This window comes from Mobula birostris, chromosome 3, assembly GCF_030028105.1.
Source record: "Mobula birostris isolate sMobBir1 chromosome 3, sMobBir1.hap1, whole genome shotgun sequence".
NCBI lineage: Eukaryota > Metazoa > Chordata > Chondrichthyes > Myliobatiformes > Myliobatidae > Mobula > Mobula birostris.
In genome coordinates, this window is record NC_092372.1 from 61,727,023 (window position 1) to 61,750,787 (window position 23,765).

A 23,765-nucleotide genomic window follows, 5' to 3' on the forward strand; every position below is an offset into this window, starting at 1 on the left:
TCCACTAACCACCTAACTCTTACACACTCCCCTACCGCTTGCCAGCTTATGCTCCGACTCCGCCTCCCCCTCCCCCCATTTGTTCTGGCTTCCACCCACTTCCTTCCCATCTTGATGAAAGGTCTCAGAAACATTGACTGTTTATTTCCCTCCATCAATGCCGTCTGATCTGCTGAACTCCTCCAGCAATTTGTGTGTAGCCTAGTCTCAGCATTGTCAACAGCTGCATATTAAAATGTACGAGCATCCAGTTTCAGAGATTGGAGAAATCATTAATCATTATTAATCAATTAATCAATTATTAACTCGTTTTTATTTACCAACAAAACAGAAGTTTTTAATATAGTTTGCCATTTTTCTAAAAATAACATTTCTACTTGACACAGCAGTTTGAGACTCTTTATAATCATGTATATCAGTTTCAATAGTATTTAATTTCAGTTTTAAATGAAATTGTAAAAATAGAAACATTTCTAAAATAGTCAATGAAAATCTATTTAAACAAGCAGTTAATAAGACCACTATAACCAATTATTTTAACATTTATGTTTTAATACCTCAAGGAACTGATGAAAAGCTGGAAAGAGTGGCCAAGTTTTTCCTAAAAGTAGTCCCAGCATACATTTTGCAGTGCTCATCTCCAAACTACGTTGATCCTTTTCCTGTTAAGAGAAGATAAATATAAAATATAAGCAGCAGACAGAAATTGAACCTGATGGTGTCAATCAATCATCTTTAAATGCTGACTGGCAACAATCTTTCAGCATTTATTCCCAATGTAATGTTGGTGGATAAGTTTAATATGCGAATGAGAATCACGTACACAACTGTTTGTCTCTAGCTTTTTTTTTAAGCACCACGTAAATTAGTGCAATAAATGAGCATCAAGTTGACAGATATGTTAACTCAATGTTAATGTCACATTCATCTCAATAAAGTCTTTTTTGTCCTTTATGTAAATCACCAAAATAGGTGCATCTTTCATTTTATTGTATCCTTCTAAACGGTAGATGATATTCAATCTTGAAAAGTACAAGCAGTGCTTTTTAAGGAGGGTGAATTACAAGGGTGGGACATAGACCGTAACTGGTAAGACCACAGGTGCGTTGATGAAGAATGGGAACTTGCGGGATGCTTTCCTTCATTTGTTGTGTTTTAGAATACAAGAGTGGGAACGCCATATTGCAACATTGCTTACACCATACCTGGAGTACCTGTATGCTCTAATGGAAGGACAATATTGGATTGGAGAGTGCGCCCAGGACATTCACTGAGTTATTGCTTGGATTGGAGTTCAGTTATAATGAGGGACAGGATAAGCTGGTTTATTTTCAACAGAGCAGCGGAGGCCAAAGGGTCATCTGATGGGCTTATGCAAAATTAATGAACAGTGGATAAACGGGATAGATGATAAGAATCTTTATCCCGTGGTGGGCGTGTCCAAGACAGAATGGGCTTAAATATAATGTGTGAGGGGGATCCAAGGGGTGTGGGGTGGATTTTATTCAGTGTTTGTAAACTACAATGCACCACCTAAAGAGGAGGAAGCAAATATCTAACATTTAAGAACGTACTTGAATGGTCAAGGTTATGGACCTCAGAGGTTAGTGGTACAGTTCGATGCAACAGTCAGCAAAGACATGATACACCAAAGGGCCCATTCCTGTGGTATACAAATCAGTCATTTGAAACATACAAGATCCAAGCTAGGGTAGATATTAGGATGTTTTCACTAACAGGAATATCTTAATCAAGGGTACCTAGTTTCATATAAGGAGCTGGTCACTGAAAACTGAGGTTTGCATAAATTTCTTTTAGCAGAGTGTTCAGGCAGGAATTACAGAGATTCCCAAATAAATTTGAAAGATTCGGGAACTGAGGGCAAGGAAGAGCTAGCACAGAGCATGAATCAAAGCCAGGTGCAGATCATCCATAATCATACTGAATAGCTGACCATGCTTAATGGAACAGATGGCATATTCCTGCCCCTATATTCTGTTCAACAAATTTGACACTTTAGTACAGAAAAATATCATTTTCCAGTGGCAGAGGGCTAGAAAAACATTCCATGGCGTCTACCAGAATTATGAAACAAAACAAAACTTGATACCATGTGGGGCAAAAAGATCAAATACAGCAAAATTCCAACAGTCCCCTTTGTTTGGAAATCCCGAACCTTCAAGTTCTGACTCAGCTGTTTCCTATCCTCCCTTTAAATTCACCTAGTTCACTAAAAAGTTTATTATGCTACTCTGTGACATCTTTAAAAAATGGGTCGATGTATTAAATGTGAATAATAGCGTAGAAAATCTCTCAGTCTAGAGCTGTTTCACTGCAAACAAAACTGAGCTTAGTTTTACCTTAAACATGAAACTAAGCTTCAAGACATATCTTAAAAGCTGGAGATACAGGTGGAGTGCAAGTTGAAGGAAGGTAAGACCAAGTAGAAAGAGGCACAAGTGGTAATAAAGGAACGATAAAAAAAAAAAAATTAGTGATGTGCAGAGCACCAGAATTGCAAGAGCAAGTGGTTTGAAGAGATGGGGAGGGAAAAGGCAGATTTTGAAAATACTGCATGAAGTTTAAAATAGAGGTGCAGTTGGACTGGAACCTTAATTTAAGACCTGATGAGCCAGGGCTCAAGTGTAGATGAGTGAAACCATGGAGGTACTGGCTCATGGCATTGGAAATGTGAGCAAGAGAAGTGGTCCAAATTTTATGTTGTGTGAGTAAACCAGTTAATTTGGTTAATAGTTTTGGTGGAGTAAATACTTTGCATGCTAACAGCAGTGATAATTATTACATCACATCACTGTGTTCCCTAATACAGATGATGAGTTTATGATAATAGTTTTGGAAAATTATTAGAATAATGGTATCAGGACTGACTTACAGATGGTCTGTAGGAGTTGTAACCATTTAAAAAAAAACATGAACAGCTCAAATGCAGAGTTGGTGGATTTGAGAATCATGCAAATATTATTGAACAGACAGTTTCAGAAAATACCCAAAGCAGTATTATTCTAAAGAGGTAAAGGCGATTTCAGAACAGATGTCAATTTGTCATCATCCTATGAGCACACCTAAATTTTAGTACTTGGTCGGCTCAAAATTTAAGTTCTGCTGAAATAGAGCACTTACCCGTGCAAAATCAAATGCGTATCTGTATATAAGTTTAAAATTTGTGGGCTCATTCAACAACGACCTCAAGTAATCTAGTGAATTTCTCAGTTTTTCAGTTGTGTCGCATCTAAAATTGGAAACAGAGATTGAACTAAAAAAATCTTCTGCAGCATTTCAATAGCCCAAATCACATTGAGTTTCCAGACCAACTGATTAACACTGTTTTACCAAGAGATGAAATAAAAGTCAGTGAGTTAGTGAAATAGAGAAAAAGTGCAAGTGGCGGAGATAAAGAATATTGTGGCAATGTAAAATTAGTTTTAGTCGGGTTAAATGGATTCAAAATTATAATATTGTTTTCAGAATAGCTGTGTTGCAAGCTATTTAAAACAGTATTGAAACACAGGTGGGCTACAAGAAAACCAAATGATACATTCAATTTTACAGTACTTGATTTCAACAGAATTTCTTATATATGAGAAACAAGTTCTCAATAACATTACTTGTGAATTTTCACTGCTAAGTTAACTTTGAGATCTACTAGTATACTAAAACCGACTAGCATATTAAAAGTCTTTGATCTGTTGGAAGATCTGGCAAAAAAAAAAGGAACGACCATCTAAATTGAACAATATCACCTGAATTTTAAAAATTACTAAGTAGTACATTTTACAACCAATAATTTTATTTGGACATTTTATAAACAGGAATTGGGTTTGTAATATACAAATTTCAGTTAGAAATAGATTTTGAACGATAAAGAGAATAAAAGCTGTTACGTTTGAGTTTATTTAATGAATAGTTCTCTATTCTTTAAGCACATATTTCCCATGAACAACTATTCCTGCACAGACAGGAAAAGCACTTCATTCATGTCACTTTCAACCCAAAAGACTGCTATCACTTGAGCAAAGGTGATAACAAGTTAAACAAAGCAAAAATAAAGACCTAATTATTATACAAATCACAAGCATGTACCATTAATTTTTAAAAAAGCGAACACTTATCCAAGAAAATTCTATTGTCAGTAGCAAGGGAAGTTAGTTGATTACGTTTTCAAACTGCTACACAAGATCCAAATATTTAAAATACATAGATATAATAAGCAAATATTAACTTGGAAACTATAATTATAATATTTTGGGAAGAATACACAAATACCCAATATGACAGCTATAATAAGAGCAGTCATGATCATTGTGAACCAAACAGTTTACCAAATGATTAGTTATCAAAGAAATTTTAAAATTGTCCCATCCTATCAAATTATACCAAAGAAATTCCAATGTTTTATTTCCTAATGCCCATTACATGCAAAGATTTCAAATGTACCTGGTACATGGATCTATTTCTTTTAGAACCACCCCCCCGACCACCTTAGCACTACGTATTGATCTGTTGTCTGAGCATGTGCTGTTGTCTACACATGCGTATTGCTCTCTTGCTGCAATGTGAATACACCAGTTAAAACCATCTTCCACATTGTGCTTTTATTTAATTGATATGTAGTTGTGCACAGACACAACAAATTAGTGATGAGTACGAGCCTGAATACCAGAAAATATCACGAACTTCACCAACAGTTACAAGACGAAACAGCGGGAGTTAAACAACAGAAGAAAGCCGAAGGACGTGAGTGCCGTGAAAGATATGCCGAATTCAAAGTGAAAGGTGATAGCTTCAGCAAGGAAAGTTGACGAATTTGATAGCGCTGAAGGCTGGGAGTTGAATATCAAAAAGGTTGAACCATATTGTAATGTGAACAATATGGAAGAGCAAAAGAAAGCCCCTACACTTGGCTTAATGGATGCAAGAATGTAGTCTCTTATGTAACTTAGTAACCCCTGCAAAGGCAGCAAGACGTTTGATGAAATTATTGCAATTTTACAAAATCACTTGAGCCCTAAACAACTGGCAATAGCCAAGAGATTTAGATTTTACCAAAGGAAACAGCTGTCAAAAGATGAAAGTATTTCTGAGTATATTGCAGAACTGTGCAAACTTTCCCAGTACTCTGACTTAAGAGATGGATCTTCTGATGCATTAAGTGACAGGCTAGTATTGGCATGCATAGTCAAAGCATTCAAATGAGGATATTGGCAGAAAGAGACCTAACCTTAGAGTGGGCATTAACCATTGCAAAATCGTTAGAGATTGCAGCAGAACTGAGCTACAATAAAAGGTTAGAATGAAATACACAAAACGTTCCTGAATGGCGCAAACAAAGATGTTATCGATGTGGCAAATCTCCCACGATGAAAATGACTCTGTTGGGTCAAAGAAAAAGTCTGCAGAAAGTGCCACAGACAAGGTCACAGAGGGAGTGTGCAAGGGTCAAAAAGCACAATCTAGTGAAAAGTCTCAAACACAAAACTAAGCAAATGCATAGTTACCAAATGTAAAACAGAATCAGACAACAGAGTCTGATAAAGGTGAATTGTCAGGCCTGGAACTGCGTAGTATTACTGAAGATCATCACAAAATCATCAGGTTCACAATAGATGTGTCTGGTGTGAAACTGAAAATGGAACTGGATACAGGGTCAGCTTTGTCCATAATTCCAGAGGCTGGCTACAACAAACTGTATTCTAAGATACTATTAAAGACCACAGTGATGCTGAAGACTTACACAGGCAGAAAAGTGTCTCCCAAAGATAAACTGAAAGTAAATGTGACCTATGGAGGCCAAACATAACAGTTAGAGCTTTATGTATTGAAAAGTGGAGGGCTAGCACTTTTCGGATGCAAATGGTTGACAAAAATCCAACTAGACTGCCAGTCAATCAAAGCTCTCAGTGTGGCATGAACAGGCAACGGCAGCCCAAATGCAGCACTAACCAGAGACTGGCACAGCTGCTTAATGCTAATGAGGTGCTTGAGAAAAGGATTGATAAACTCAGTGGCATGAGGGCAGTCACAAACAAGCAAAAATCTGCAGATGCTGGAAACTGAAGCTGAGACCCTTCATCAGAACTGCAGAAAAAAAAGATGAGGAGTCGAGTTAGGTGGTGGTTGAGAGGGAAGGAAGAAACACAAGGTGATAGCTGAAACTGGGTGAGGGGAGGGATGAAGTAGAGGTTGGAAGTTGATTGGCAAGAGATACAGGGCAGGAGAAAAGATACCAGCCAGAATTGAACTGGATGAAACAGTTAACACCAAGATTCCATAAAGTGTGTCCAGTGGCCTACGTATTACATCCAAAAGTGGATGCTGAACTGCAGAGGTTGTAGGGATCTGGAATTCTCTCCAAGGCTGAGTGGAGTGATTGGGACACGCCCACTGTCCCAGTGATCAAGAAAGGGAAGGTCAGAGCTGTTCACATATGTGGGGAATTCAAGGTGAACATCAACCAAATGCTGCATACTGATCAGTATCCCCTGCTACAAACAGGAAGACACTTTTTGCAACTTTGACAGGCAGGGAGAGGTTTTCAAAGATGGACTTGTCACAAGCCTATCTGCAAATGGGGTTTGTGGAGTCAAGCAGGAAGCTCCTCATGATCAACACTCATATGGGACTGTTCCATTATAATCGCCTCATCTTTGGTGTCGTATCAGTTCCAGTAATTTGGCAAAGAGCAATGGAGTGCTCCAAGACATCCCGGGAACCTTGATGATATCATCATGACTAACAAGAATGATGAAGATCACCTCCAGGACCTTGAAGTGCTTACCAGGCTGAGTGAGTATGGTCTGCGCACAAAGAGAGAGAAATGTGAGTTTTCCAAGAATGAAATTTCATTGTGGACATACCACTGACAAGCATGGCTTACACAAGTCACAAGAGAAGATTGAAGCAGTGCTACAGAGGCACCCAAACCAGAAAATGTGTCACAATTCAGGTCATACTTGGGTACTACTACCACTGATTTCTCCCAAACGTTGCTACAGTGCTGCAGCCATTGAATGCACAGTTACAGACAGCAGCAAAGTGGGAATGGCTAGAAAGATGTGAAAAAAGCATTCAAGGAAACAAAGAGACTAATAACATCCGATGAACTGCTCACCCATTATGACCCATCTCTGCCCGTCAGACTGGTGTGCGATGCGTCCTCTTATGGCACTGAAGCCACTTTGTCACACCTTATGAAAGATGGATCTGAACACCTGATTGTATTTGCTTCAAGATCACTGATGAGCGCAGAACACAATCACACACAGATCGACAGAGAGGTTTTTAATCTAGCAAGCGGAATAAAGCAGTTCCACCATTACCTTTACGGACAAACGTTTACGCTAGTGACAGATCACCAGCCTCAATCCCAGGAAGGGAATTCTAGTCATGTCAGCTACCCGGTTACAATGTTGGGCACTATTCCTAGAAACCCACTCTTAAAACAGAGAGCTCAAGGGTACCAAACACCACAGCAATGCTGATGGCTTGTCACATCTTCCACTACTGGCAACTGAAGAAGAAACGTTTTCATACTGTGACTGAGCAGAAGTGTTCCACACTTCATTGATGGACCAGCTACTGGTAACAAATTCCGAAATAAGGAATGACCCAACATGAAATCACCATGCACAGATGGCCAGTTCATGGTAACCCTATATCTGCAGAGTTCTCAGCAAGACAAGATCAACAGTCTGTACGTCAAAGAATGCTGATGCTGATCGCTCCCTAAACTGCGCACCAGAATGTTAGAAAACCTATATGAAGGACACCTGGGTACAGACAAGATGAAGAGTCTCGCCCCGAGCAACACATTGAAGACCTAGCCAAAAGCTGTGGGGATGCCAAAAAGTTCAAAATGCACCCCCACAGGCACTCTTACACACATGGGAGTGACCATCGTCACCACAGCAAAGAGTACATATTGACTTTGCTGGGCATTCATGGACTACATGTTCCTGATTGCTGTGGACACTCATTCAAAGTGGCAGGAGGTTATAACAATGAAGTCAACCACCTCAGCAAAGAGGGTCTCCACTCTGAGAACCACCTTCACCAGAAATGGCTTACCAGAACCAACCAGCAATGAGTGGGTTAGCTGAAAAGCTTATCCAAGCCTTCGAGAAGTCCATTAAAGCGATGGACAAGGAGTTTGTTTCTCTACAGCACAAGGTGGACAACTTCCTTTTTGTGCATCGGAACATCGCTCAGGCAACAACAAATCAAACACCGCAATGTTGTTCATGAACAGGAATCTAAGATCTAGCACAGATCTCAGAAGGAAGTGCGGAATAAACACTTCAGCCAGTTGCCAAGTGAAGCAGCAAGGAGCTTTGAGATTTTACAGGAAATCCTAGCACGTGATTACCAAGAAGGCAAGTAGACACCCGGTAGGATAGGTACAAGAACTGGACCACTGATGTACACAGTGAATGTTGGAGATCAGACATGGAGACATCACGTGGACTGAATACCGGATATTCAACTGAAGAACACACCCGAGTTGTTTCCATCCAATAAGATAGATACATTTCAGTCATCAGACTTACTTCTCAGTTATGATCATATCACTGACAGAAACGTGACATTGGAAACAGAATATTGTCTTAGACAAGACACCTATCAAACCTAATGCCACTCCACACGTACGACGAGAATATTATCATTGGCAAGATACCTGCCAAACCAGATGCTACTCCACAGGTCTAGAGGTGCTATCCTGAAAGAAACAGAGCGCCACCCAAAAGACCACATCATCTGAAGTTAGTTATGGACTGCTATTGTGACAGCATGTTTATTTGGAATATGGGTTTATGAAAGGGAAGTTGAATATTTTGTATAGAGTTTTATGTTACATTATTCTAAAGGGGGAGAAAGTGTAATGCATGGATGTGTTACTTTTAGAGCAATGGCCCCCTCCTTAGTACTACATATTGATCTGTTGTCTACAGATGTGCATTGCTCTCTCTAGCTGCAATGTGAATACACTGGTTAAGGCCATCTCCCATGTACGTGCTTTTAGTTAATTGATAATGTAGTTGTGCCCATACACAATACATACCACATTAGTATTTTCATACCCACATCAACCCGAACAAGATTGACAACTACAGTAAAACTCCATTGATGCAGTATGCTCAGGATTTTGGTGATGCAAGTCTGTTGAACCTTCCAGATTATTGTGTACCATTCCTATTAATACCCCAATACACTTAAATGACTTTATTTTTCACAGTCATATATTTTAAAAACTCCAGCGAATTTCAAGGCAGCATGGGAACTGGATCTACAGTGCATTTGAGGTAGCAAGGGAAACATCAGGTGAGATGGCTACCAATCCAGATTGTTGGGAGTTTTACTGTAACCTGAATTAGAAATAACTACATTGTTCACTAATAAATTGTATGAGATACTGCCTAAGTATATTTGACATTGTTGCTGCAGCAAAGACAGCATGCAGCTACCAGCGGTACAGGTATGAAAGACTGGAGCGTCTTCTGCATCTAAAAATGAAGAAGCTGAAAAAGTATAATTGAATTTCATAAGAGGTTTAGAAGTCAACCATAATTTTACCCATAAAAAGGAATAGCATTTCTGATTTGTTAGCTGTTAGAATTAAAGTTAACTATTAAAAAGAACTACAAAACCAAAAACTTTACATACTGTAATAAGGTCATTCCTTTCAACCATTCTTGTAGACTGAAGTAGCCCATGCTCTGGGCATCTAATTTCCAAGCCAGCACCAACATAACCACCTACAAGAATAACATTTGAATAATGAAAAATTACTTCTTGAATGCATTTTGCAGATATAATTTTCTTTCGTTTCATCACAAAATATAAATTAAACAAGTATTTTAAACAAGTAATTTAAAAAATTGCCAACAAGGGCATGTTCAATAGTGCAGAACTTCAAACAAATCGTCCATGATAAAAAAGGCTGTGGTCCTTGAGAAGTAATTATATTTAGATAAATAATACTTGGCACCAATGTGGGAACTAGTAAAGAAGTGAAAATTATAGAAATTACAAAGACACCAATTGACTGATATCGTTATTGTATTTTTGTTTTATTTTCAGAAGGGGAGGGAAGAAAAACATCTTCCAAAAGGGGATAATTGCTAACTACACAAGGTCAAGTTTACCATCATTTAACTGTACATATTACAACCAAATGAAACAATGTTCTTCCGGATCACAAACCCAATCAAGCAAATAGCCCTTCATTTATTTGGAACTCTATGCTGCTTAATTGGGACAGGATACTGTTCCCAAACAGTTTCTAAGTAGCATTAGTCACGTGCATTTGTGTGGCCAGAAGAAACTACACCATGCTTAGAGAGAAGCCTTAAAACTGTATCAATTGTTCAAAAAGCAGTGATTTTTTTTTAAATCACTGATTGTTGGCAACAAATAAGCAGCAAGACAATTCAGAACTGTTTTGCTCACTGCGGTTTCAGGCATTCGGGCTTGGAGATGTCAGAAACGGCAGGGAGCAAAAATAAAATGATTTCACTACTTCAGCAAGTTAGGAACTACGAAGAATTTGAAGGCATCAGCAAGCATCTTGAATGTTACAATGAAAATGAAGGTTTGGAGAATGCAATCGTTAAAAGTATTGCACTGATTTTGTTCATTTGCAATCAAAAGGCAGCAGCACACACTGGATGAATTCCTGTTGATAACTATTAAAGTTCAAAGTTCTAAGTAAAGTTTATCATCAGAGCACGTACATGTCACCATCTACAACCCTGAGATTCCTTCTCTGTGGGCATACTTAACAAATCTATAGAACTGTAACTGTAAACAATGGACATACAAAAACTGTGCAAATGCAGATATAAATAAATAGCAATAAATAATGAGCATGAAATAAGATAAAAGAGTCCTTAAACGGGTGAAGTTATCCCTTTTGTTCAAGAGCCTGATGGTTGAGGGGTAGTAAATGTTCTTGAACTTGATAGTGCGAGTCCTGAGGCTTGTATCTTCTGCCTGATGGCAGCAATAAGAAAAGAGCATGGCCTGGGTGGTGAGGATGTTTAATGATGGATGCTGCTTTTCTACAGCCATGTTTCATGTGGATTTGCTCAATGGTTGGGAATTTTTTTTACCCATGATGTACTGGGCTGAATCCACTAGTTTTTGTAGGATTTTCCGCTCAAACGCATTGATGTTCCATACCAAGCTCTAATGCAGCCAGTCAGCACACTTTCCACCATACATCTATAGAAGTTTGCCAAGGTTTTTGATGACATGCCGAACCTCTGCAGACTCCTGAAGTATAGGTGCTGTTGTGTTTTCGTTACAATTATATTTATAAGGTGGATCCAGAACAGGTCCTCTGAGGCAGTAACACCCAGAAATTTAAAGTTATTGACCCTCTCCACCTCTAATCCTCCTATGAGTACTGGCTCTTTGACCTCTAGCTTCCCCCAGAAAACACAGAAGATCTACAGCACATTACAGGCCCTTCAGCCTACAATAATGGGCCAACTAAGTAACCTAGTCTAGAAGCTGTCTAGAATTTCCCTACTGCACCCTTCAGGGTAGACAAACAACACAGTGCAAATACAAAAGAGAAAAATAAATAAATAAACAAGCAATAAATAGAGAACACAAGACGAAGAGTCCTTGAGAGTCAATATTTGTGGGAACAGTTCAGTGATGATGCAAATGAAGCTGGATGAAGTTATCCCCACGAGTTCAAGGGCCCGATGGCTGAGAGCTAATAATTGCTGTTGAACCTGGTAGCGTGAGCCCTCAGGCTCCTGTACCTTCTTCCGAACAGCAGTTGGGCGGTGGGGGTTCCTGATAATGGACGCTGTTTTCCTGTGACAGCGCTCCATATAGATGATGGACTGAGCCATCTCCACTACTTTTTGTTGACTTTTCCCATTCAAGGGCAATGGTGTCTCCATACCAGGCTGTGATACAACCAATTAATATACTCCCCAGCACACATCTATAGAAATTTGTCAAGGTATTAGATGTCGTGCTGAATTTTTGCAAACTTCTAAGTAGAAACGTTGCTGTGCTTTCTTATTAATTGCATTAATGTGCTGTGCCCAGGACAAGTCCTCTGAAATGTTAACACTGAGGAATTTGAAGTCGCTAACCCTCTCCGCCTCTGATCCCTCAATAAGCTCTAGCTCACAGACCTTCAGGGACTTACGGTAGAGCTCATGGAGTGAAGTCGTGTTCTTGACTCGCTCCATTACCTCTGAGTTTTTTTCCTATGATCAGCTATATTTAAGCTAACCATTAAGGCATTGACTTTTATAATACTTTGAAACAAATTGTGTTTTTTGCTATTCGGATGCTTTTACGGTCTGCTATGTCTAAGAACGGGAAAAATGGGAAAGACGGCAAACTTCCGGTTAGACCGAAAGGTACCAATCTTCATCCGACTGAACCACTGTTAACTTTGAAAGCTATATCGGATCTAATTCAAACGGAAATTTCAGCCTCTATAACGGAGCTGATTCGTGCGGAAATTTCAAGTAATCTCCAGAAAATTGCAGATGCAATCGATAAAATGCAAACATCTATCACGGAACATCAGTCTGCTATATTTAATCCTCAAAAATCCACGCAACAAAATGAACTCAAGATAGGGAAAATTGAAGAAACAATTACTGTAATGAAGAAAAAAACTTGACTTTCTGACTTTTAAAAACTCTGACTTAGAATCCAGAATGAGACGGCAGAATATTCGAATTATTGGTATTCGTGAAGCTGCTGAATCTGACAACCCTATAAAGTTTTTTTCTCAACTTTTAAAAGATGCATTTCCCACCGTATTTCCTGACCAACCACCATTATTGGATCGAGCTCACAGAGTTCCATCATATTCGTCTAAGTCAGATAAACCTCGACATGTCATTTTACCATTTCATTACTTTCAGGACAAGGAGAAATTGCTTCGATTCGCTCGTTCTAAAGGTTACATTGATTTTTTGGATCTTCATTTCCGAGTCGTGGAAAACTTCAGTAAACCGATTCGGGATCAACTGGTTCGTTACAGATCTGTGATGTCGGAACTCTACAAGATGGATTTAAAACCAGTGCTGCTTTATCCAGCGCGTTTAAGGATTCGCACACTTGATGGGGCTCCCCGTTTTTTTGATTCTCCATCAGATGCCCAGAGTTACCTGGATCAATTTTCACCTTCAACATCTTAATCGTAATTTTTAATTATCTCCGTTTGATCAGAGGTTGTTAATCTGTGAGGTTTAATTTTTTTTTGCTTTATATGGGCAGGAAAGTTTATTTTTGGTTAATTAATATGATTGCCAAACTTTTTTTCAACTGCGTCATTCCTTTCTTTTTCCCTGGGGATTCTGGATGGTTATTCCCTCAGCATCCTTTCACGTATTTCCTTTGAGGCCTTAAATTTTGTAGTTTTCAAATGTACTTTTTGTAGTTTTTCCTAACTAGTCTATGTTAATTATCTCGTTTCTTTTTTTTGTTTAATCATAGGGTCTGTTGTTCGTTATGGTTTTCTTTATATTTACTGGCTTTTTCTTTGTATTATATAGTGTTTGTCTTAATTGGTCTACTTTTTTTTATTCCTTTACTGTTTTATAACTTTAGCTGATCTTTTTTACACTTTTTTTAGTGAGCGTCTATCAGAAGTCATGGGGGTAGTTTTAGTGCTTGCTTCTTTCTGGCTGGTCTGCTTTAGATTTAGCTTTGGGGTCATGGGGTGGGAGGTGGTGGGAGGGGCTTCACTTTTTAGTTTTCTTCTTCTTGGGCTATTTACATTACTGAAGCATTGGTTGCATTCTCCTTCCCATTATCTCTTGTTTGTTCTGTTCCCTTTCCCGGTTCGTGGGTCGAACCTATTGTCAATCTTTTTTTTGGGGGGTTGACTTTAGGGTTTATGGAGACTATTATTAATTTTGTCTCTTGGAATACTAACGGTTTTAATCATCCAATTAAAAGGAAAAAAGTTTTTAAAGTATTCCGGAGACTTAAAGCACATGCTCTATTTTTACAAGAGACCCATGTGCGGAGGGGGGGACAGACTACGTTTTTTTAAATTTTGGAAGGATCAACAGTTCCATTCGAACTCGAACGCTAAGATTCGAGGTGTCTCTATTTTTATAGACCCCTCAGTTACTTTTGTACAACATGATATTATTTCTGATCCGAATGGTAGATTTTTATTGGTTAGTGGTCTACTCTTTAATAAAAAGGTAGTTTTGGTTAACATTTATGCTCCCAATATGGACTGTCCGGAATTTTATAAATCACTATTTAATCTGTTCCCAAATTTGAATGAGTTTTCACTGATCTGGGGCGGCGATCTTAATACTTTTTTAATCCCCAGTTTTGGACCATTCGGCTCCTTTACGGACCTTACCCAATAAATCTGCAACTTTGATTAACTCATTCCTCTCTGATTCTGGGTCGACGGACATTTGGCGTTTTTTGCATCCTCAGGAAAAAGATTTTTCTTTTTTTTTCCCCATGTTCACCATTCCTATTCAAGAATTGATTATTTTTTTATTGACTCTCGTCTTATGTCTTCAGTGGTTAAATGTGATTATGACTCTACAACCATCTCGGATCATGCTCCACTTAAGCTTTCTATTAAAATTCAGGCCAATACACAAAATAATAGACAATGGCGTTTTAATTCGCTGTTGCTTCAGGACTCGGATTTTGTTAACTTTATGAATGAACAGATTGATCTTTTCTTTACAATCAACTATACAGAAGATATTTCTATGAACATCCTTTGGGATACTTTTAAAGCTTATATTCATGGTCAGATTATCTCGTATTCTGCTGCTTTGAGGAAGAAGCTGAAGCAGGAGGAGCTGGTAATTGTGAACAAGATTAAGGAAATTGATAAGAAATATGTTACAGCTCCCTCTGAGGAATTGTATAAACAAAGAACTGAACTTCAAATGGAACACAGTTTATTACTTTCGTCCTCGATTGTAAATCAATTAAAGAAAACGAAGTGAATTTTATGTACATAGTGACAAAGTTGGTAAACTGTTGGCTAATCAGTTGAAGACTAATTATACTAAATTTCAAATTAATCGGATTTATAATCAAAATGATCAACTGATACTTGATCGTGCTGAGATTAATCAAGCCTTTTTTGATTTTTATTCTTCCTTATATCAATCAGAGTCTTTATAAGACTCTAAATATATGAATGACTTTTTAGATAACCTAGATTTCCCTAAGATTTCACAGGATATATCCTCTATGCTAGATACTCCCATTACCACTGATGAGATTAAGAATGTTATTTTTTCTATGAACCTGGGGAAAGTTCCTGGCCCTGATCGGTTTACCGCGGAATTTTATAAATTTTTTGCACCTTCATTAATCCCTTGGTTTTTTAGGGTTCTGGAGGCTTCATTAAAACTTGGTAAACTTCCCCAATCCTTCTATAGAGCGTCAATTTCTCTAATATTAAAGAAGGATAAAGACCCTGCTCAATGTGCATCTTATAGACCAATATCTTTATTAAATGTTGATTCTAAAATTTTTTCTAAATTATTAGCAAACAGACCAGAAAAAGCACTTCCCTATATTATCTCGGAAGACCAAACGGGTTTTATTAAAGGTCGTTATTCTTTCTATAACATACGCACACTCTTAAATATTGTTTATACTCCTTCACAAAATGTTCCTGAGTGCGTTATTTCTTTAGATGCTGAAAAAGCCTTTGACAGAGTAGAATGGCCTTACTTATTTAAGGTGCTTGAAATGTTTAATTTTAGCTCGAAATTTATATCCTGGATTAAATTGTTATATCATTCTCCTATGGCCTCAGTTCGTACTAACTCTTTAAGTTCACCCTTTTTCGCTCTTTCTCGAGGTACTAGACAAGGTTGTCCTCTTAGTCCTTTATTATTTGACATTGCATTAGAACCTCTTGCAATTGCTATTCGAGAACCTCCAAATATTTTTGGGATAACTCGGGGCTTAAAGTCTCATAAAGTATCACTTTATGCTGATGACTTACTTTTATATATCTCTAATCCTCAAAAATCTATCCCTGCTGCTTTAGATTTATTAGCACAATTTAGTCTCTTTTCTGGTTACGTTAAATCTAAGTAAGAGTGAACTTTTCCCGATTAATAAGCAACTTCCCTTGTATCATAACCTTCTGTTTAAATTGATTAATAATTATTTTTCATATCTTGGGATTAAAATTACTTGTAAACACAAAGATCTATTTAAGACTAATTTCTTACCCTTAATTGATCATATTATTCAACTTTCATTTAAATGGTCTCCATTATATTTAACGTTGATCGGTCGTATTAATGCAGTTAAGATGTTTGTTTTGCCAAAATTTTTATATATATTTCAGGCATTACCGATTTTTGTTGCAAAATCTTTTTTTGATAAAGTTGACTCTAAAATCTCTTCATTTATTTGGCAAAATATAAACCCAAGACTGGGTAAAATACATTTACAGAAAGCTAAGAGAGATGGAGGTTTAGCATTACCTAACTTTAGATTCTATTATTGGGCAATTAATATTCGACACATGAAATTTTGGTTACTTGACCAAGGTACACTATCCATTCGTAAATGGGTAGCATTGGAATTACAGTCTGCTCAAGGTTATGCACTTGGCTCTATTTTAGGTTCTTCTCTTCCTTTTGATTTGAAACACCACAAACAGGTCTGTAACCCGATAGTTAAATATACCTTACGTATTTGGTTTCAATTCAGAAAATTTTTTGATCTTAACCAATTTGGGCTAGCGATCCCTATTTTAGGTAACATTTTTTCCTCTCTCTTTCACAGATCGTGCTTTTCAAATTTGGAAGACTAAGGGTATTTCACGGTTTTTGGATTTATTTTTAGATGGTTCCCTTATGTCTTTTGAACAATTATCTAATAAATATAGTTTACCAAGAATACATTTTTTTAGATATCTCCAAGTTAGAAATTTCCTAAGTACTACACTTTCTTCCTCTCCAATGCTCCCTCCTAACATATATTTTAGATACTACAATTAACCTTAATCCATGTCAGAAAGGTGCAACGGCTATTATTTATAATATTATTATGAAACTTAGGAAAGCTCCATTTGATAAGATTAGGTCAGATTGGGAACAGGAATTGTGTTTTATTATTTCGGCAGATGACTGGGTGCAGATTTTACAACTAGGCAATACTTCCTCTATCTGTGCTAAACATTCCCTAATTCAACTTAAAGTTGTCCATAGAGCACATATGTCCAAAGATAAATTAGCTTGTTTTTATTCTCATATTAATCCTTTTTGTGATAGATGTCAGGGGCAGATAGCCTCTTTAACTCATATGTTTTGGTCCTGTCCTACTCTGGAAACTTTCTGGAGAGACATTTTTAATATTTTCTCAAAGGTATTGAATATAGATATCTCTCCTCATCCTATTACTGCTATCTGTGGATTACCTAAAATTTCCAGTAATCTTTCTCCTTCAGCCCGTAGAATGATTGCATTTCTTACTTTAATGGCGAAAAGATGTATTTTACAACATTGGAAAGAGACTAATGCTCCAACTACATTTTTTTGGTTTTCCCAGACGATATTATGCTTAAATTTGGAGAAAATTACAAGTAATCTTTATGATTCTTCAGTTAAATTCGATCAGACCTGGAGATCTTTTATTCAACATTTTCATTTAATGTAATTTTTTTTTCTCGGTCCATATTTATATTCCCTCCTTGTTTTTTTTTTAAACTGTTTTTAATGGAGGCGGGTTTGAGGACGTGATTTTAAGTTCTCTAACTCCACTTGTTTCCTAGTTAGCCCATTGCTTTGCTTTTTAGTTTAGTTGCACGGTGGGTTTTTTTGGGGTTTTTTTTTTTCTTTTTCTATTGATATATATAAAAATCAGTATACTATTATATTACCTTGTTATTTTATGTTTAAATTGCACTGTTTGTATTAATTTTTTTCTGTATTAATATTTCCTGTAATATATTATATTCTAACAGTGTATTAGTGCCTATATGGTTTACCTTCTGTGTACTTATTCAATAAAAAGATTAAAAAAAGAGAAGCTCACAGACCTCCATTTTCCTCCTCCTGAGTCAATAATCAGCTCCTTGGTCTTGCTGACATTGAATGAGAAGGTGTTGTTATGGCATCACTCAGCCAGATTTTCAGTCTCCCTCCTGTATGCTCATTCATCACAGCAATGACAGCGGTGTTGTCAGGAAACTTAAATATTACACTGGAGCTGTGTTTAGCCTCACAATCATGAAGTGTAAATTGAGTTGAACAGGGGGCTAGACACACAGATTTGTGGCGCATCCATGCTGATGGAGACTGTGGAGATGTTGCTGCCAATCTGAACTGACTGGGGTCTGCAAGTGAGGAAATGGAGGATCTAATTGCACAAGGAGGTACTGAGACTAAGGTCTTGAAGACTATTGACTAGTTTTGAGGGGATGATAGCATTGAATGCCAAGCTGTAGTTGATAAAGGGTATCTTGATGTACGCATCTTTGCTGTCCAGATGTTCCAGGGTTGAGTGAGGGGCCAATGAGATGGCATCTGCTGGGGATCTATTGTCACAGTAGGCAAATTGGAGCGGATCCAATCACTTCTCAGGCAGGAGTAGATATGTCTCATAACCAACCTCCCAAAACACTTCATCACTGTGGATCCAAGTGCTACTGGACAAGTCATTGAGACAGGTCACCACATTCTTCTTAGGAACCAATATGGTTAAGTCTGCTTGAAGCAGGTGGGTACCCCAGACTGCCAAAGTAAGAGGTTTAAAAAGATATTGGTGAAGACGCCAGCCAGGTACCCTCATCTGGGCCATATGCTTTCCATGAGTTCACCCTCCTGAAGAATGCTATTACATCGACCTCAGACACTGAAATCACAGGGTCATCGGGTGCTGTGGGAGTTCCTGAAGATTCCTCCATGTTTGACAGTCAATGCGAGTATAGAAGGCACTGAGCTCATCTGGAAGCAAAGCCCTGTTGTCACCTATGTCACTTTGTAAGAAGTAAAAGCATTCAAGCCCTGGCACAGCTGTTGAGCATCTTCCATTGATTCAAGCTTAGTGCAGGATTGCCACCACATGCGAGATGACTTTCTGGGGATCATACTGGTGTTGGCATACCAGGATGGAATGCAACAAGTAGAACTGCCACTGTTAAGCAGGGTGCAAAAGGCATAGAGCTTCTGCTAACAAGACTTAGACAAACAAAGAAATAAATTGGAAGTAGCACCACTTTATAATCATGGGAAAAATTTGAATTTATATCCAACATATACACAAAAAGACTAGATTTTTTTTGAAAGGGTAGTGTAGAAAGCTGGGGTCTCAATTCATGGAACATTGGTACTGGACAAAAAGGGATCAATTTCATTGGAATGAAATGTCAAATACCAAAGGAAGGAAAACAGTTTAGGGTCAATTTATAAAGCTGAAAATGAATAATTACTGTGAAAGAGGAGAAATATCTAACATCTATTATGGCTTCCGGCCTTTTTCTTTCTGGTCCTGATGAAAGGTCTTAGCCTGAGACATCAACCGTTTATTTCCCTCCACAGATTCTACCAGACTTGCTGAGTTCCTTCATCATTTTGTGTTGCTCAACATCTAAAAGTGGCTTGGTAGAACCAATTCCACGCACCCCCCCCCCCCAAAAAATTGTCAATAACCAGTCAACAGATTAGAAGTAATAGGTAGCAGGATACGAGGACTAGAAATTTTTGTTCAAATCCAGGAAGTTATAAGGATTTAGAACTCAATACTTTAGAAGCAGTAAAGTCATAAGTACTCATTACGTTTCTTTCTCTCTTCAGTTGTCCATCGAAATCCGATGATGACTCCTTAAATCCACTCCTTTAACAGTGAGATCTTTGATGACTATACAGTCCTTTCCTGGACCTACAAACTCATTACATTTAAGGTTACTTAAATAAATGTTTGAATCCCTAAAAGGCTGCAACCCAAACTCTAGTGGCATTTAGCTGGATAGCTCTTATTTATAACGTATGGCCTCATGCTGTGCCATTAGGGCTGGTTTAAGGTCAGTGGATATTCTGCCTGTACAAGGTGTTGAAAGTCACATAAATAAGGATTTCAGAAATGCTTCTCAAACAGGGGGAAAATTGACAAATTCAGAATACATATCCACAAGTACCTGATGTATAACACTTTCAACCAAAAATCCAGCAGCAATAGATTACCAAATCTCTGAAAAGAATAAGCATCTTTTTACTATATTACTGCAATTTCACTTACGTTTTCGGGTTCTACTCCAATGTCTTCACAGAATTTCTCCATGTCTTCAGGGCCTAAGACATCATCACTACCTGTAACATAGAGTACATGAATACTTTGTGCAATAATTATCCGAGGTCATTTTGAACAAGGAAGAGTTTCTTACCTACTCTATTGAAGACAAGTGAAATGTTACAAACTGTAAAGCTACCGCCACAATTTAAACATTAAGAAATTTTTTTAAAAGTACATTTTACAGGCACGTGCAAAAAATCATCATATGCATAGATGGAATATAACATCCACTACGTGTCATCTTTTTCAGGGTACTATGGTAGTGTAGCGGTTAGTGTGAAGCTATTACAACTCAGGGCGTTCCAGAGATCGCAGTTCAATTCTGGCGCCGTTCTGTAAGGAGTTTGTACATTCTCCTCAAGGAAAGCTTGGGTTTTCCCTCCCCAGGTGCTCCCATTTCCTCCAACAGTCCATAGATTTACTGGCTAGTAGGTTAATTGGTCATTGTAAACTGTCTTGTGATTAAGTTAGGGTTAATCTGGCTCGCTGGGGGTTGCAGGGTCAGCATGGCTCAGAGGATCGGAAGGGTCTACTCCACACTGTTTCACCAAATAAGTATTTTAAGTCTTTTAGGACAAATTACTTCTTCCAAAATGATCTATGGTCATTTGATCAAAATTGAACTTGGTCTTTATTTTTATTTTAAAAAAGTAATATTTTCACAGGGCCTAGGATTATGACGTCACTTTAGCAAAGAGACCAACGGTAAAGTAGCAGAGAACTCCCACATTTACCTTGTGGTTATGAATATTGACCCATGGTATCTGAACACACCTGCATACTCATAGAACCATTCTAAGCATCGCTTGCTGGAAAACCCTTCTTCTTCAGGCTTCATCCTAGTTGAGTCTTGTTTCCTATACATGGTGCTGCAGGAAAATTTTTAAAAATTAAATATATTAAATCACTCATGTTCTTCTTTGAAGATTTAGTTATAAGAAAGAGCAATAATCAAGTGGAGAAAGGAAACCTAGCTCTGGTTTTTCTAATCACAAACAAGAGAAAATCAGCAGATGCTGAAAATCCAAGCAACACACACATAATGCTGGAGAAACTCAACAGACCAGGCAGCATCAATGGAAAAGAGTAAACAGTCGACATTTTGGGCTGAGACCCTTCATCCTTTTTAAAAGTTTTTTTTCTATCAGTTTTTCAGGTCTTTTTTTCCCCCCTATCAGTTCTTCTTTGAAGGTCTTTCTCAAAAAACATTTGCAGACTCAAACACTGCTGGGCTATTATACATCTTTGATTTCACCTTTGTGAAGATGCTTAACTCCAAAATGATGAGAGACTAACATCTGACAATAAGCAACAATGGAATGAAGTGGAAAATTACTTAATGTGCAATTATACTTATTAGAATGTAAACATCACATTGACCAAGCTTTTTCTAAAGCAATGCACCAAAACAGCCCTCACACAACCTTCAAGTCCAGGTCCTCTCCAGATTACACTCAAAATGTAGACACCCATACACATGAACAAACTGCCACAATTATTAGTAAATTCAAAAGTCTAGCAGAACTGGTTTCCCCTCTCTCCACTACTAATTGCTCTTTCTTATTGGTCAAACAAGAACCAGTTTGGAAAATAACATTTTTCATTTAATTGCTCTGTACAAATCAGACATCACCATCTCCTACAAACACAGACTGCCAGTTTCATTGCAGTAGGCCACTAATATTGTTTCATTTTTCAAGAAAGGTTTTAAGAATAAGCCAGGAAACTATGGGCCGATGAGCCTGACATCAGGAATGGGCAAATTATTGGAAGCTATTCTAAGAGACTGCTTAAAGTTGATGAAGGAAAGGCAATGGATGTTATCTACATGGACATTAGCAAAGCCTTTGACAAAGTCCAGCATTCAAGCTGATCAGGAAGGTTCAGTTGTTTGTTATTCAGGATGAGGTAGTAAATTGGATTTAATACTGTCTTCACAGAAGCCAGAGATTGGCAGTAGATTGTTCCCCTTCTGACTGGAAGCCTGTGACTATGGTGTGTCACAGGGAATGGTGCAGGGTCTGTTGCTATTTGTTATCTGTATTAACGAAATAGATAATGTCATAAACTGGATCAGCAAACTTACTGATTACACCAAAAATGGAGGCGTAGTGGACAGTCAGTAAGGCTATCAAACTTTACAGTGGGATCTGAACCAGCTGGAAAAATGGGTTTAAAAACAAAAGGCAAATAGAATTTAAGGCAGACAAGTGTGAGGACCAACCAGGGTACAACTGACATAGTGAGCAGTAGGGCACTGGGGAGTGCAGTAGAACAGAGGAATCTGAGAATACAGATCCATAATTGCTTGAAAGTGGCGTCACAAGTAGATAGGGTGGTAGAGTGCTTTTGACACATTGGCCTTCATAAATAAAAGTACGAGTACAGGAGTTGGGATGTTATGTTGAAGTTGTACAAGATTTATGAAGAGAGTTAGATGGCTCTGCACCTGTATTCACTGGAATTCAGAAGAATGAAGGGTGACTTAATTGAAACCTATCAAATAGTGAAAGGCCTTGATGGAATGGATGTGGAGAGGATGTTTCCTATGGTGGGAGAGTCTAAGACCAGAGGACTCAGCCTCAGAATAGAGCAGCATCCTTTTAAAACAGAGATGAGAAGAAGTTTCTTTAGCCAGAGAGTGCTGAATCTGTGGAATTCTTTGCCACAGGCAGCTCCAGAGGCCAAATCTTAGTGTATATTTAAGGCAGAGATTGATAGACTCTTAATTGGTCAGGATATAGGGAGAAGGCAGGAGATTGGGGCTGAGAGGAAAAATGGACCAGCCAGGATAAAATGGCGGAACAGACTAATTCTAGACCTATACCTATGGTCTTATGATGGTGAGGCCTAACTGGAGTATTGCGTGCAGTTCTGATTAACTGCTTAGAGATATGAGTAAGACAGAAAGAATACAGAGATAATTTTCAAGGATTTTGCTTGGACTTAAAGTCCTGATTTATAGGGAAAGATTGAATAGATTAGGACTTTATTACTTGGAGCATAAGAGAATGTGGGAAGATTTGTAGAGGTACACAGAAGTATGAGGGCTATAGATTGGATAAACACAAGCAGGCTTTTTCTAGTGAGGTTGGCTGAGACTAGAACTAGAGATCATAGGTCAAGGTAAAAAGTGATTTAAGGGGAACTTCATTCAAAAAATTGGTGTATCTGTGAAACAAGCAGCCAGCATAAGTGGTGAATGCGGGTCCAATTTCAACATTTAACAGGAATTCTGGCAAGTACATACAGAGGAGGGATATGGAAGGCCATGGTCCAAGTACAGGTCAATGGGACAATACATCATAACAGTTCAGCACAGTCTAGATGGGCCAAATGGCCTGTGGCTGTGCTGCTGAGCACTATGACTCTAAAGGTGCAATCAACAATGCTCAATAAAAGCCTATGTATGCAATATTCCATTCTACTACTAATACTATCCTTTTATCTTTGTATTG

The 23,765-nt window shown here is 38.0% G+C and overlaps 1 protein-coding gene across 2 annotated transcripts in view; it reads right to left on the reverse strand.

Annotated features, from left to right (window-relative positions):
- The window catches only part of dcun1d4 (DCN1, defective in cullin neddylation 1, domain containing 4 (S. cerevisiae)), a 68,680-nt gene that overhangs the window by 20,607 nt on the left and 24,308 nt on the right, over positions 1-23,765 (reverse strand). For both annotated transcript variants that reach the window (XM_072252726.1, XM_072252725.1), the window contains 5 exons: positions 21,082-21,176; positions 20,254-20,324; positions 9,679-9,770; positions 3,142-3,250; positions 558-662 (listed from right to left, as the gene is read on the reverse strand). In XM_072252726.1, coding sequence (XP_072108827.1) covers positions 558-662; positions 3,142-3,250; positions 9,679-9,770; positions 20,254-20,324; positions 21,082-21,176 — 472 coding nt within the window. The remainder of the gene's footprint in view (positions 1-557; positions 663-3,141; positions 3,251-9,678; positions 9,771-20,253; positions 20,325-21,081; positions 21,177-23,765) is intronic.